Source organism: Vitis vinifera, chromosome 4, assembly GCF_030704535.1.
Source record: "Vitis vinifera cultivar Pinot Noir 40024 chromosome 4, ASM3070453v1".
Taxonomy (NCBI): domain Eukaryota; kingdom Viridiplantae; phylum Streptophyta; class Magnoliopsida; order Vitales; family Vitaceae; genus Vitis; species Vitis vinifera.
Genome location: NC_081808.1, coordinates 25,774,307 through 25,789,688, shown reverse-complemented (window position 1 = coordinate 25,789,688; position 15,382 = coordinate 25,774,307). Strand labels below are relative to the sequence as shown.

Here is a 15,382-nt window from a genome sequence, read left to right as displayed (position 1 = left end):
CATGCAGCTGGGATTCATGCTTAGAGAGGGGGTCCTCCCCACACTTCAAAGGGAATGCAATGAAAAATAATAAAAAGAAGCTCACTCCACTCTCCCCGGGTCCTCACCCTAACAGGGGTCTACACCTACACAAAAAACTATTATTATTATTATTATTATTATTATTATTCCCATTATTCAATTGTCACTTAACCACAATTCCACTCCCACACCCCATTATATATTATTATTATTATTACTTTCAAATACCCAACAACACCATTACTCTAAGCCACCAACTACACCTATTATTATTATTATAATAATAATAATAACACATTTCTTTTTCTTCTTTTGTTTCTTCCTTCCCACACGTATCCTTTTTTCTTTTTCTTTTAAACCCTCTACTACACAACATACATTTATATTATTATTATTATTATTATTATTTTCTCTTCACCGTTCTAGAAAATCATGCTACTCTTATTTTATTTATTTATTATTTCTTTTCTAAATCTATTCATTTGAGTAATCAAAATCTATCAATTTCTATTAATAAATCAAAACTATGTTCATAAATTTTTAATATTTTTGACTTACAAATTAATTAAATGAACTCTAATCAATATTAAGATATTTCAAAGAATTTCTAAAGTGTTCAAAACTAATTAATCAATATAAAATATTAATTTAAGAATTGAAAATTTTATCTGAAAAATTGATTTTTAAATCTTAAACCTTCAAATTTTCAATCCTATACTTTTTTATTTTTCTAATCTCTATGTAAAATAATTTTTTTAAAGAAAAAAGGTAAGAAAAATCTAATTTATACAAGGGTTTTTAATACAAAAAGATATTTTTACCCTTATTAAATTATTTTAATTAATTAATAATTTTTAAATTATGATTTTACCCTAAATTGGGTTTGAGATTTACAATGATAGTTGGTTGAATATCTCTTTCATATATAATCTCTAATTTTATTGAACTTTCAATTGGAATGGAAATGCCATGGACTATTAGACCAAATGAGTCAATATAAAATTAAATATTAAAAATTTGTATTGTACAAGCTCCTTAAGATATGATTACTTCTATTCTACCCGATGCATCATGGATTTGAACATGGGATTATCATTTTATAATATTTTTGAAGACTCAGAGAATAAAATTAATATTTCAAGGATCTCCAAACTGGTCCAAGGGGTTGCTTTTTATTTATTTATTTATTTTATTACAATGATTTTTAAAATAATTATTAAAAAACAGATTTTGAGGATGATTCTTAAAAATATTTATCAGTTATATTTAAAAACAAAATTACAATAGACAACACAAAAATAGATAATAGTTTATTTATTTATTTTATAAAAATACTATACATTCTATGTGATACAAAAATTCCTAAAGAATCGTTATTTTTTTTATAAAAAAAAAAACTATTTCCAGTGAACGCGTTAAACCGGATAAGCAACAGTGTACAGGACCCTCGAACGTGACAAAATAAAATTGCCTTTTTTTAAAAAAAAAACAAAACAAAACTGGGTTGAACTTGAACCATAAGATAAAACCCGAAAGAGTTTTTAATGCTTTTGGACTTTTGAGGCCACGTCCCAAAAAGTGTTGGTGGGGGTATAAGTTATAACCATAAATATAATATTGATATTTTAAATAAATAAATTTTTTCCCTGATGAATTTATGAATCCAAAGAGATTTCTAGAGCTTCTAAATGCATGGGAGAAAGGAATGAGGGGAGGTTTTGGGAAAAATTTATTCAGGTTTCTTGAATGAAAATAGGTATGATTTTGGTGAAGTTGCGTCAGCCATCAGTTATGACTGAATGAAGTGGAGAGAAACAACTGAGAGGAGAGTTTATGGCGTCTTAAATAATTGATTGCCTGAAGACCCATGGATGATGTAACAGATGGCGATGGTGCTCAAGAAGCGTTGATAATATATTTTATAGGCTTCTAGCGGACCGAATAAGATTTGTGTCTGGGCATCGGAAAACAGTATGTCTGGGAAGATGGGAAAGGGGATGGAGGAGAGGAAGGAGCAGTGGGGGAGCAGCGGCAGTGTAGAGGAAACACTGACGGTATTCCAGGGAAGAGAGGACGATTCCCTAATCCACTCTATAGCGGCTCTCACCATATGGTTAGGGGCCATCCATTTCGTCGTCGCTTTGGTCCTTACGGCCTTGCTATTCCTTCCGCTTTCCCTGGCCCTCACGTTCGTCCTCCTTCCCTTTCCATCCTCTTTATTTCTTTCTCTTTTTCCCCAACTTGATTTTCAAATAAAAATCCGGTTGACCAATGTATATCTGTTTCAGGGTTTTTGGGTTGCTTTTAGTCTTTATGGTGATTCCAATTGATGAAAGGAGCAAATATGGGAGAAAACTATCCAGGTACTCATTTCACTATCTTCTTTTCAATACAGTCTCCTACTTTGGCTTTCTTTTCTTAATTCTTAGGGTTCATCATGTGGCTTTCCAGGTATATCTGTAAGCATGCTTGCGGTTATTTTCCGGTGACTCTATATGTGGAGGATATAAAAGCGTTCGACCCCAATCGTGCCTATGGTAAATTCACAGACAAACCCCACCTCACCGTCTTCTTGATTCTTAGAATAGTGGCTCTTCAATCTCTGTTTGATGGCGATAGCGAAATTATCGAAACCCATGATTGTTTCTTTTGGTTAAAAATAAAAGTGGCTTTTGGGAAGGTCCATGAATTCTGATTGCTTTTACCCGAGGGAGGGGGAATCAAGAATTGGAAATCTCTATTCGATAGAACACTTTTTTTTGATTGATTGAAAAAGGAATTTAGCTATTAACTAACGCCTGTGATAATGCATCTGTTTAATCTTTTATTTAAGATGTTAGGATGTTAGGATGTCTAGGAACGCATTGAAAAAGTGGGTGTAATGGAAATGAGGATGGTGTGGTCAATCAGATGACAATTCAAGACAAAATGAAATGTATTATCGGACATTAGAGGTTGCCCAGTTGAGGAAATGATGAGCGAAAGTCATCTAACACATACCACCATTTATTGCCATAGTAGGGAGGAGTTTCTTTTTTCATTTAAGATACTATAATGGAAAGAGGCGATAAAAGATCAAAAGGGCTTCTACTTTAACAGTAGTTACTGTTTAGTGTGTTGATTTCTGCATGTAAAAAAAAAGGAGGTTAAGGATTATTCAAGCATCCAATGGCCATGGGAAGCTAGATCTGAACTCAAGGGCAAGTTTGTAGCAACCTGTGGAGCTTGATGGAGGACCACTTATTCTAAAGCAGGATTATTTATTAGTTACTATCACTAATACTATACCAGTAGTTTGTATCATGGGAAAGTGATTCTGTGGGAGGATATCATTTTCCAACTTATTTTATAACCTACTTCATTTTGCTATTCCATGGGCTGCTTGCTTTATTTTCCCCAATTTCCTTAGTTTATTCTTGCATAAGGTCCTTGAATTTTTTGTTAGTGACGTACAAGGGAAAAAAAGAAAAAAAGAAAAAATGAAAACCAACTAGTTCAGGTGTGCATATTTAGGTAGGAGGTCTAATGCATCAGGCTGTTGCTGCATGGTTTCTTAGACAGCTTTGACCTCATTTAGGAACTGGCTTCTATTAGTTTATTTCTCTTTGTTATGCATAAGTAATGATAATAGTGTATGCTTCTTGCAGTATTTGGTTATGAGCCACATTCAGTTCTGCCAATTGGTGTTGTTGCACTTGCTGACCTTACAGGTTTCCTGCCTCTCTCAAAAATTAAAGTCCTTGCAAGTAGTGCTGTAAGACTCTCTACCCTTAATGCTTATGGCCTTATCTGTTTCATGGACCCTTCCTCACCCTTATAACATGTGGGAAAAAAAATTATCAGGTGTTCTACGTGCCATTCCTGCGGCATATATGGACTTGGTTGGGTCTTACACCTGCAACAAAGAAAAATTTTACCTCCCTCTTGGCATCTGGTTATAGTTGCATCATAGTGCCAGGTGGAGTGCAAGAGCCATGTCTTATGGAGCACGGTTGTGAGGTTCAACTCTTAGAATTTTCCTTTTATATGTATTGCTATCTCATTTATATATCTATGTTTAGGCTTAATAATATATCAATACAGTTTTACTTATACTTTGTGACTAAATCTTCTCATTAGCTATGCATACACATATGCAACGTCAAACTCTTTCCAGATTATAATTTCACTTGTGTTCTATGTATTTGTAAATCTGAATGTGACTGAACATACCCTTTCTCTCTGCTCCTATTTTTTTATTTTTTTATTCCTTTTTAATGGTTGCAATCATGGGGGTGAACTTTAGAAGTATATGGTATCCTATTTTGTGATTATGTGGTTGAGATTGATGATAACATGACATTTCTTTTTAAAGTTTCAGATTATGGGGGAGAACTTTAGAAGAATATGGTATCCTATTGATCATGTGGTTGAGATTGATGATAAGAAAGCATCATATGACATTACCTTGCTTGCTACTTCCCTTCACTGTTGAGCATTCATGACTTCAAACTTGTTTTTTGTAATATCCTCTTTTTATTATGAACATAATGACCAGAACCAACTCCAACCCAGCTCGAAAGAAGTATGTAGCACTAAATCACCAATCCTACCCAACATGTAACCTGAAAGTAGAAATCAAATTCTTGTGTGGCAGAAAGAAAAATATAACATTATCATCAAAATAACAAACTAACCCAGGTCTTAAAAGAAGTACAATACTGCAGTTTATCCTATAGGAATTAACAATATAGGAATTAATAAAAACTAACACAATTTGGCATCAATCTATAAACTATTTCCAAGGATAGCCAGCTTCCTGGGCTCTACTCCAACCTTGTCCTCCAAAAGCTTATGGTCTGGGGAAAAAAAACAAGGGTGAACCAAACAACCCTATGAGTAATTAACAAGGCCATAAGGGTCATAAATATAGTAAGTAGTTCAAAAGCAGTTGACTGATACACAGTTTGTAGTGCATAAACACATACTTTGGTGTGCCCTTTTCATAGATGCTTTTAATAAAACTCCCAATTTGCCTATCAAAAAAAAGTTTGTAGTGCATAAATATATTTCAGAAATCGTAGGCTTGAATACAAACAATCTAATTAGCAAATAACTCTAGCTTTGGTTGGCACCTTAACCCACTAATAACTTGGTTCCAAATCATCTGTAGGCCATCCAAATCAATACCCTCATAAATACCAAGGTCCAAAGAAATAGCTCGACCAGTGGAGAATTAGCATTCAACCACTAAATCAATGAGTAAATATGAAAAGCCAAATATTAACTCTATGTTGCATAGGGTCTAAATAAGATGATCCAAATAAACATTAATAAAGATTGGGAAAATTTACCTATCAAAATAATAATAATAATAATAATAATAACAAAGATTGGGAAAATTCACCCAAAACTCAAGATATTGGAAAATATTGTTCTTCCAAGGCTCCAAAGAAAGCAAATATTCCTCCAAAGATTAATCAACTTCAAATTAATTATATTTTAACAGCCAACAAGATCTAATTAACCAATTAAAAAAAATGAAAATTTTGAAACCAAAGACTAAATATGATTGTTTACTTAAGATACCAAAATAAGCTCAAGATATCTTAATTGGTCTTTGAAACCTGTGTCTAGTCCTCCAAAATCAATCACACAAGCTTCCAAATGCTTTATAATAGATGTAGATGATTAAATAATTTATCTTTAGCATAGAAACCAGATTGACCTATTAATTTCTCTTAAAAAATCCAAATTCCTTTTTTAAAATGAGTGAATCTATAGTGTGGCCATTTAAGATGAATTCAATTAATGTATAAATGATATCTACAAAAGAAAAAACTCCTTCAAATTTGTGCCTAGTGCCCTTATTTACAAGATTTAAGCTAAGTAACATTAATTGAATTTTATTTAAATGGTAACAAATGAAATATGACAAAAATTTAAAGGTCTCATTACCTCTTGATGAAGCCAATTCTATGGTGATTAAGAGACCAAATTTTCTTTCTCCTCCCCCAATCTAAGGGGAGATTGTTTGAGTCTTTCAGTGGTTCTTTTTCTAATTCTGCAATGTCTAAGAGACCAAATGAACTCAACTTTTAGTGTAAGTTATTTGTAGTAGATATGGGTTAAGCCATATTAAAATCGTCTAACTTCAAACATCCTCCTCCTGTAAGATAAATGTAAATCTTCTCTAGACTAACAAGAGCCTCATCATGCCATCTCATAAGATCTGGAGTTTTCCATTCTAGTCGTATGCATATCAAGTTTAAGGGGTGAATTGCTTCCCAATGCAAGATATTATTAAGGATGCAGGGCAATTGATTCATAGGAACAATTAATGTAGAGGTTGTGAAATCAAATCAATAATAATAATTGAAAATAATAATATAATAATGGTGGGGTACATTAGTAAGAGATAGTCCCCCTTATACAAAGAAAGCCAAAACAAGGCAACAAAAGAAAGAAAAAACCTAGAGAGGAAAAAGCTAACCAACAAGCCAATCACCTAAAAAATTCAGAAAAAAGAGAGAGTCCATTTATAGATTTCATTGATGTTCTAAGTTGTACTTAAAAAAGAGTCCTTTCTTTTTATTTGAATATTCGTTTTATACATCCTACGTGCATAGGTTTCCCCTTCTTTTTGGTGCTTGTGTTATAACGTTGTATCTACTTTTCAATAAAATAATAATATTAAAAATAGCTGTAGTGGTAAAATTCAAAAAGGATTTGGTCAATTGGTTTATAGTGTCCATGATCAAGAAAGTAGGGAGTCTTATAGTATTTATTCTTATTATGGTTAATATGGACAATGGTGATGAGGTTATCCTCTCCTTTCAGCTAAGAATATGAGAGGAGGTAGGTGTTGGTTTGCAATTGGGTCTAAGTTGTTTGAAATCTCAATAGATGTGGTTGAAAGGAAGCTGGAAGGGAAAATTATGGAGAGAAGCAGAGGTGCGTCCTCTTAAATTAGGTTTGGGGGTTGGAGTTCAGGTCGTTTGTTGGAAGGAGTGGAAGCTTATTGTAAGGATAAGAATGGAAGCTTATTGGGTTGAAGATGTGAGAGAGTTTAGGTAAGAGCTACTTTTAAATGGGACAGGGAGGTTCATTCTTTGCTTTGTCAACTCTGTGAAGGCTAAGAGGTTTATTCTGACCTTCTCTAAAGGAAGGGGTTTCCTTGGGGAGGGGGGGTTTCTATTCTGTTGAGAAGCTTCATTGTCTCAAACTAGTTTCCTTCTTAGAGGAAAGGAAGCTTCCACCCCTAGTTTCCTTAAGGCCCATGGAAAGGGGTGGTAGGTCAATGGACTTGATGAAAAGGATCTTATGTAGATATGGTTAAGAAAGAGCTTGGAACAGTCTGTGAAGCAGTTTGGATTCAGATTGGGGATAAGGATGTCTTAACTTAAGAAAGAGCTTCTGAGGCACTTTTTAGTTGGGAGATGGGGAGAACATTCAAACCTGGTTCCAAAATTGCCTTTATTAAGGAGATGGGTAGGTCATGGTCGGTCTTTGGAAGGAGTGAGGATTTCCTTGGTAGAGGGTAACCTTTTCTTATTTGATTTTGGAAAAAGCTTTGATGTGACGATGCTTTCAAGGGGTTTAAGAAGGTACAAGGATAAGGTTTTGCATCTAGATGGGTAGGTCCTAAAGGTAGGGTGTTTTTGGAAGGGTGTGCATGCTAAAGAAGTATGGGTGAGAATAGTAAGTCTTCCTCTATACTTGTGGTGTTGGGAGGTGTTAAAAAGGCTTGGTGATTGTTGTGGTGGCTTTCTTGTTGTAGATGAAGATGTAGCACATCTTCAAAACTTGGAATGGATAAGCGTTTTGGTGAGATCATATGGGAGAAAGACACCTAGGTAATTGGTGGTGGTGGTGGTGGGGGGCTTGTCTTGCTTTGCTATCTAGTTGTGGGGGGGAAGTACAACCATGGACTTCTCAAGTGGTTTTGAGCAATGGTAACAACGGTCTGGAGGCTAGAGGTAAGCCTGTGGGAGTGTTATGCATTGATGAGAGTACGAGGGTGTAGTTTTCATTAGTATAAAAGGGGGCAAGTGACCAATCACTCTATGGTGGGTGAAAAGAGAGGATAGGTTTGGTGGTGGCTGAAAATTCTGAAAAGGCTATGGTTGATGGTGGGCCAGTGGAAGCTATGGAGGGTGATGGTGATGGGAGACAAGCTTCTAGGGGTTGTTTGGGCATAGTGTGATGCAAGGGAGCAGAAATGGGCTTCGAGGGCTTGAAAGAGGCCTAATTCTTTAAAGGCTTTTCAAGTGAAGGGACCTAACTTTCAAGCTGCCTTGTGGAATATTTTAAGTCTCAAGAGGCTTATGGGTTGGGTTTGGGTTTGTTCTAAGAATGCCCATTGCCTTTTCTTTTTTTTTTTCTCTTTTGGAGGTCTAATGGGGAGGTGTAGGTTGTGTTGAGCTGGGCAATGGTGTTAGTATGACCAACTCAGTGGATGATTTAGCTCTATTTAGGGCCTATTTCCTCTCTAGAGGGCTCAATCCTCTAATGCTTGAGCTCCCTCTGCCAATGGTTCACCCCTTAAGCACCAACGTAGCTATCATGGCAGAAGCGACACGACACCCTGATACTCTCTCTCTCTTTCTCTAACTTTTCTTTGGAGACTCGAGTAGCTTCTTCTCCTTCAACTTATGGGAATGGTCTTTCTTTTGGGGGAAGTGAGGTGGGTTTTGAAGTTGCTTCCCAAGGACAGGGTAGCAATATCCTCTAAGGATGGTTTTGGTGGATGTCACCTTGGTGGAGTTTGAAGAGGTTGAGGTGAGGCCAATTAAAGATGCAGTGGGTCGACAACTAGAGAAAAAGAGGCATGTCTTAGTTTGGCCCCAAGGGAGGAGATGCCTATGGAGGATTGGTCCTCAAGCAACTTGACAACTTTTAGTAACTAGTGGGGCATGTCAATAGCAGGTTTTGAGATCGAGATCTTGGCTCTCCCTAAAAAATTGAAGACTAGGAAAGAGGTGAGGGATCGAGAGGGTGGGAAGAGAAGGAAGAACCCTTTTGCTTCAAAATTTGTAAAGCAAGTAAAGAAGTTGGAATGTTTTGTGAATTATAAGGGCAAGAAGTAGACAATCAAGAAGCGAAAAGGGAGAGTGAGAAATTGTTGTAGTGGGTAGATAAAGCTAATATTTATCTTAGAGGAATGCTAGAAGGATTACAAGCAACATCAAGAGGAAGTTTTTCAAGGCTTTGATTGAATCATAGAAACCAATTTTGGTTTTTCTACAAGAAGGTTGATTGAGGGAACTCTGTTTTTTCTACGGCTTTAGGGCATTGGTTTTTTGTTTTAGGTGGGTCTTCTTTCACTTGTTGTTAGGCGCTATTTTTGTACATTGTGTACTTTGATGTGTCTTTTTCAAGCATTTTTAATATTATTGCTCTTTTTATCTATTAAAAAAAATAAAGGGGTCTTGGCATCAGAAATCTTTCAGTTCTCAATATTGCTCTTCTTGGCAAGTGGGGTTCGAGTTTGATTTAGAAAGAGTCTATGTAGAAGTGGGTTATTCCAAGGAAGTTTGGGGAAGAAAGGAGTGGTTGGTGCTCTAGAGGTGACAAGGGAAGGTTTTGGTCTAGAAATGTGGAAGGGCGATAAGGAAAAATTAAGAGGTTTTTAAAAGTAGAGTCCACTTCATTGTTAGGGTGGGAGGAGAGTGAAAGTTTGGTTGGACAGGCGGTGCAAAGACTTACCTTGGAACAACTCTTTCCTTTCATTATTTGTTGTAACTAGTTCAAAAGATATGTTATAACCTTATTTCTTTTCTTACTTATAAAAAAAAAAAAAAAAAAGATATGTGAGGCTTAGGTAAGGTGGGGTTAAGTTTTGGATGGATAGATGGTGTGGGGATGAACCTTTAGGTGAGGCTTTCCCAGTACTATTCTCAATTGCATCTATACCAAAGACACATGAGAAGTCAATATGTGGGAGCAAACTAGGAAGGGGTATGTTGGAACCCCAAATTCACAAGATAGATCATTGACTAGGAATTAGATGAGGTGGAGGTTTTTTTCAAGCAATTTAAGGCGCAATCGATTTGTAGTAGTCTTGATGATAAGATGTTTTGGTAGAACATAAGATGTGACAACTTCTTAGTTAAGTCTTATTACTCTTCATTCTTCTTTGAAAGTTTATAGTTGTTCCTTACAAGCATTGTCTGGAATCTTTAGGCCTCGATGAGGGTGAAGTTTTTTTTTTTGGTTGGTGTAGGGAGCTACATAAAGGAGGATTTTGACATTGGACCAGTTTAAAAGAAGTGGATGGAGAATCCTAAATAGATGCTATTTGTGTAAAAACGACAAAGAAACAATTGATCATATCTTCCTTCATTGTTCAAGAGTAGTTATGTTGTGGCATGTTGTGACATCTTGTTTTTGTGCTTTTTGGAATTGAATGGGTGATACACTACTCTGTAAAAGAGGCCCTTTTAAGGTGACATGAATCTTTTGTCAAGAAGAAAAGGAAGAAAGCTTGGAGAGCTATTCCCTTGTTCTTATTTTGGACCATCTAGAAAGAAGGGGAAAATTCTTTGCTAAAGCTTTCTATTCCCTTTTGGCACCAAGAGGATTAGTCAACTAATGTTTGGATCGTGTGGATTTAGATGAGAACGGTGTTTTTGCACGGGAAGTTGTAGGAAAGGATTCTAACTTTAGTTGAAAAAAAAGGTTTGTCTTTAAAAACAAATGTTTAATGTGTAAGAGTGAAGAAGATTTTCAAGGAGATTGGATGGGTGGAAAAAAGGTTCCATACTTGTCTTACATCCCTAACTATTTCTTATCTTTTATCAAGATTCCACCATCAATAATGTCAAAAATTAAATAATTGAAAAAAAGAGTTAAGGGTTAGGGAGCGCAAAAAAGATCATTTTATCAATCAGAACCTAGTGTGTAAGCCTAAGGAGTTAGGAGGTTTGGTGTTTGGGAAAATTTCTTTGAGGAATTGTGCTTTTTTAGGGAAGTGGCTTTAAAAGTTCATTGGAGACAGTTTTGTCTTTTGGTATTAGGTTATTTTGAGTATTTATGGGATATATTCTAATAAATGGAACGCTAACATTCTAGTCAAATGGTCACATCAATGCTCTTAGAAAGCTGTTGCTAGAGTTTTCTAAATTTTTTCTACATACATGCACTTTGTGGTGGGTGATGGGGTAATAATTTGTTTTTTGGGGAACATTTGTTTTTGGGGGATCGACCTTTATGTTTACAATTTTCAAGTCTTTATAGAATTGTCAAAGTTAAAAATCTCTTCATATTAGGTATACTTAGCAACACTCTTTTTTTTTTCTTTTTTCCTTGGAACCTTAATTTCAGTCGCAATACTGATTTAGAGTTTGAAGACCTTGAAAGACTCGTATTCTCGCTCACTCGCATGCATTTGTCTCCATCCATTCTAGATGCAAGAGCTCGGTCATTATCTTTTTCAGACTTGTTCTTGGTAAAAGCATTCTTCATGACTTTGTCTAATGCATCGGATTTAGTTCCTTTCACTCCAAACAAATTTTTATAGAAATCTAAAGTATTATCTAAGGTCAAGGCCTTTGTTTGAAGAATGATACATGAGAATGCAAATACCAATAGCATGGTAAAGTTGAGAAGACCTTTCAAATCCTTTAATCCTAATTGGTGCATCTTATTTGTGAGGAGTGGAGAGATAATTAATCATCTCTTTCCACACTATTCAATAGCTTTTGTGTTATGACACAGTCTCTTTAGACAAACTAGGAGGGATTGGGTTGAGCCTAGCAGTATATGCGACATGATTGTATTATGCATGGGTTTAGGAAGTTCCATTAGAGGTAAGTCCCTGTGACACATTGCTTTGAATTGTGTGGCAAGAGAGAAATGTTAGGATTTTTAAGAATAAGTGGAAAATGTTAGAGATGCCTTGAGAACTACTTCACTTATATTCCTCTTTTTTAGGTTGCTTGTACCAACGCTTTTAAAGGCATTCCTCTGAATGTTATTTTGCTTAATTGACATTTAACATGTGGATCAAAAGGGTTTGATCAACAATGGGAGGAGCTTAGTCCAATTTGAGAAGATGATATCCATGTATATTCTTGTGTGGTCTAATCCATTTTTTATAGATTTCCTTGTATAGTGGAGGGATCCAATCATGTTTTAATCAATTTTTTTTTGTAATTATGGGAAGAATTTCTCATCTTTCTCTTGTACTTCTTATTCATATTTAATACATCTTTTGTTTATAATATATATATCAATAAATAGAGAGGGAAGAAGAATTTGTTGATCATATTCTCTTACACTATGACTCTATTAGAAATGTTGTGGCATTTGGTCTTCTTTGTGTTTGGGATTTAGTGGGTGAACCACTCCTTTACAAGACAAGACCAATGTTGTTTAGTTGGCATGGGTCCTGTGTTGGGAAGAGGTAGAAGAGAGCATGGACGAGGTTCTTTTTGTGTTTATTTTAGACAATTATGCTAGAGAGAATTCAGAGGGCATTTGAAAATGTGGAGCATTGAAAGCTAGCACTTAATTTTTTTTTTTTTTTTTAATGTACAAGTTTTTAGGTTACCTTTTTTATGTATAAGTTTTTGGGATTGTTTTAGGCATAGTATAGCAACAACTTCAATATCAATATTAGATTTTGTTGATTGGTTAGGTTCTTAGCGGTTAAGGGTTGGTTCAGAGATCCTTCTTTTTTTTTGCTTTTTTGGTCGGCACCCCTTCTATACCTCCTATGTACTTTGGTGCAACTTCGTCGTATCTCCTTTTGTAAATTCCTTCTTTATTTATGTATAATCTCCATGTGCTTATTAAAAAATATAAATTCACAAAGGTCACTACATGATCACTAGTAATGATGAATGACAGAATATTTGAGGTCCACAGAGACAAAATGTAGGACTGTGTCAACAATTCATCACGTAAGAAAGGGCTTATTGAGCCTTACAATAGCCAATTAATTGAACATTTAATAATCAAATAAGTTATATAACATAATAAACCAATATTATTATTATTATTATTATTATTATTATTATTATTATTATAATAATAATAATAACAGTTTCTAAAATTTTAGGCTCCTACTTATCACCAGTGATAAGTTCTCTAGATGACCCAATCAAATGTCAGAAGTTTTTTTATCCCAACCCTTCACCATCTTGCCTGTGAGCAATCTAGAATTTGGCACTCAAATCTTGGCTATTTAATCCATGAACAGTATATTACAAACAGATGACTTATTTATTTATTTTTTCCTCTCTTTTTCCTTTACCTGGTTAGCATCCCATAGGGGCAGTTCAGTCTACAGCCTGCAGCATACAGGGGCTATACTGCCTGTTGCTTCTAGGGATTGGGACCTGGGTTTAACATGGGAAAAGCCTGAAAGGTAGGTGAGGAACAGTCCAACCTGAGGAGCTGAAACAGGCATCTTTTTTTATTTGTTGTAGGTTGCCTTCCTCAAGTCAAGAAAAGGATTTGTTCGCATAGCCATGGAGATGGGACGGCCCTTGGTTCCAGTTTTCTGCTTTGGTCAGGTATTTGTTTTCTTCCCCACCAGGTATTTGGCCATCTGCATAGCCGACTGGGTCTAGCCTGATTTTTCAGTTGTGTCTATTTTACATTTGTTAATTTCAAACTTTATTCTAAATGTTTATACCAGTGCTTAAGGTCTGTTGACTCTTGGAATTAGTTCTTTGTAGCTTTCTCATGAGCTTTCACATTTAATCCTTTATATGATCTTAAAACTGCTAGTCAGTCTTATATTTCATTTATTTCTTCTTCATCATCTAAATTGAACATCAGTTGAGGCAGTGAGAGAAAGCACAATGCTGAGGATTTAATGGAGGATATAACCTTAGAGCTAAATGATGAAAAGGATTCATCTGGCTGATCCAAGTAATTGGCATTAAGGCTTTGTTGATTTGACCTGGATTGAACTGAATCAAGTCCTGTTATTGATGCTTATTATGCATTTTGCTCCCAAAAAGGTTAAATAAATCGTTTCTTTTCATTATTGTACTACAGTCTCGCGTCTATAAGTGGTGGAAACCTGGTGGGAACTTGTACCTGCAATTTTCTAGAGCTATCAAGTTTACCCCCATTTTCTTTTGGGGAATATTTGGGTATGCATAAAATCGTCTCTCTTTCATTTACTTATTTTAATAAGAAACCTTTATTTTCTGCATCTAGAGTTATTTCTTTTCTTCAATAGGAAAAAAGGAAAAAAAGAAAAAAAAAAGAAAAAAAAAGAAAGGGAAAACTATGTCTTGATCTAATCTTGTGGATGGTTTTGAGCTGCTCTAAGATGTTAAAATGCTGAGGAACAGTTTTGGTTAATCCACATCTGAACCTGGAAATCTTGCTGATTAGAGTCTCTAAGCAATTTCTGGATTTTTTGAACATGTAAATGATAGTTTTCTAGATCTCTTTAGAGTCGTATCTCATGGTGCTTTTCTTATGCAGATCTCCTTTACCCTACCGACATCCAATGGATGTGGTGGTGGGTAGACCGATTGAGGTTAAGAAAAATGTGCAACCTACTGTGGAAGAGGTATGGATGCTTACAACTGTCTAAATATTTAATTTATATATTTGTTCAAGGATGCTTCCACAACTAATCTTGTGAATTCATGTGTTAGAATATTGTTTTGATATTTCTTGTTAAAGAGGAGCAACTCATGTTTGTGTTGATCATCCAAATGCTCTTCTTTAATTGACTACTGAAAGAAGGCAGTTTCAGGGTGAAGAGGATTCTCTAATTGTTAATAAGGTTGACTTGCATCTAATATGTCTTGAATTCATTCAAAGTTGTGAACTACTTGGATTATATTGTACAGTCTGTCTATTTGTATTTTCATGCAAAAGCAATACTAAGCTAACTGAACTTTCTATTAAAAACTAGACAAGCTTTTATGTAAAGTGACAACTATGATTGCATTATGTCAAAATTGTATGTCTTATTCAGCATAGATAAAGCTTTTAGTATGTTTTTCATTTTTGTCTGTAAAGCTTCTTTCAAACATACAAATTTATGGGCCAAAAAGATCTAGGGATGAATTTACTTAGTATTTGTTATTTTATTTGTCATTCATGCAGGTCATTGAAGTACATGGTCAGTTTGTTGAGGCACTTAATGATCTATTTGAAAAGCACAAAGCAAGAGTTGGCCACGCCGATCTTCAGTTAAAAATTCTTTGAACAGATGTCAAGACTTGCATTGTGGATCTCACTTGTTCATCCACATCTCATCTCTTTTTATGTAATGATATCCCTTGTTTGATTTTATTGATTAATGAAATTGAAGCTCAAAACTATGTGAGTTAAAGCATGCTTTTGGAAATTCCCATTTTGACAATACACAAGTAGCAGCTTCTTTGCAGGCATAAATTGATGTTCT

The 15,382-nt window shown here is 35.0% G+C and overlaps 1 protein-coding gene across 2 annotated transcripts; it reads left to right on the top strand.

Annotated features, from left to right (window-relative positions):
- The first annotated feature begins 1,578 nt into the window (after positions 1-1,578).
- LOC100258437 (diacylglycerol O-acyltransferase 2D) lies at positions 1,579-15,372 on the top strand. Of its 2 annotated transcripts, XM_002263590.4 has the most exons (9): positions 1,579-2,209; positions 2,310-2,384; positions 2,473-2,558; positions 3,669-3,775; positions 3,865-4,020; positions 13,434-13,520; positions 14,011-14,108; positions 14,449-14,536; positions 15,082-15,372. In XM_002263590.4, exons 1-9 carry the CDS (start codon positions 1,995-1,997, stop codon positions 15,181-15,183), a joined length of 1,014 nt encoding a protein of 337 aa, XP_002263626.1. In that variant the 5' UTR covers positions 1,579-1,994; the 3' UTR covers positions 15,184-15,372. The 2 variants fall into 2 exon arrangements, with proteins under 2 accessions (XP_002263626.1, XP_019075034.1); XM_019219489.2 differs by lacking the exon at positions 13,434-13,520 and having other exon boundaries at positions 1,649-2,209.
- Positions 15,373-15,382: the final 10 nt, after the last annotated feature.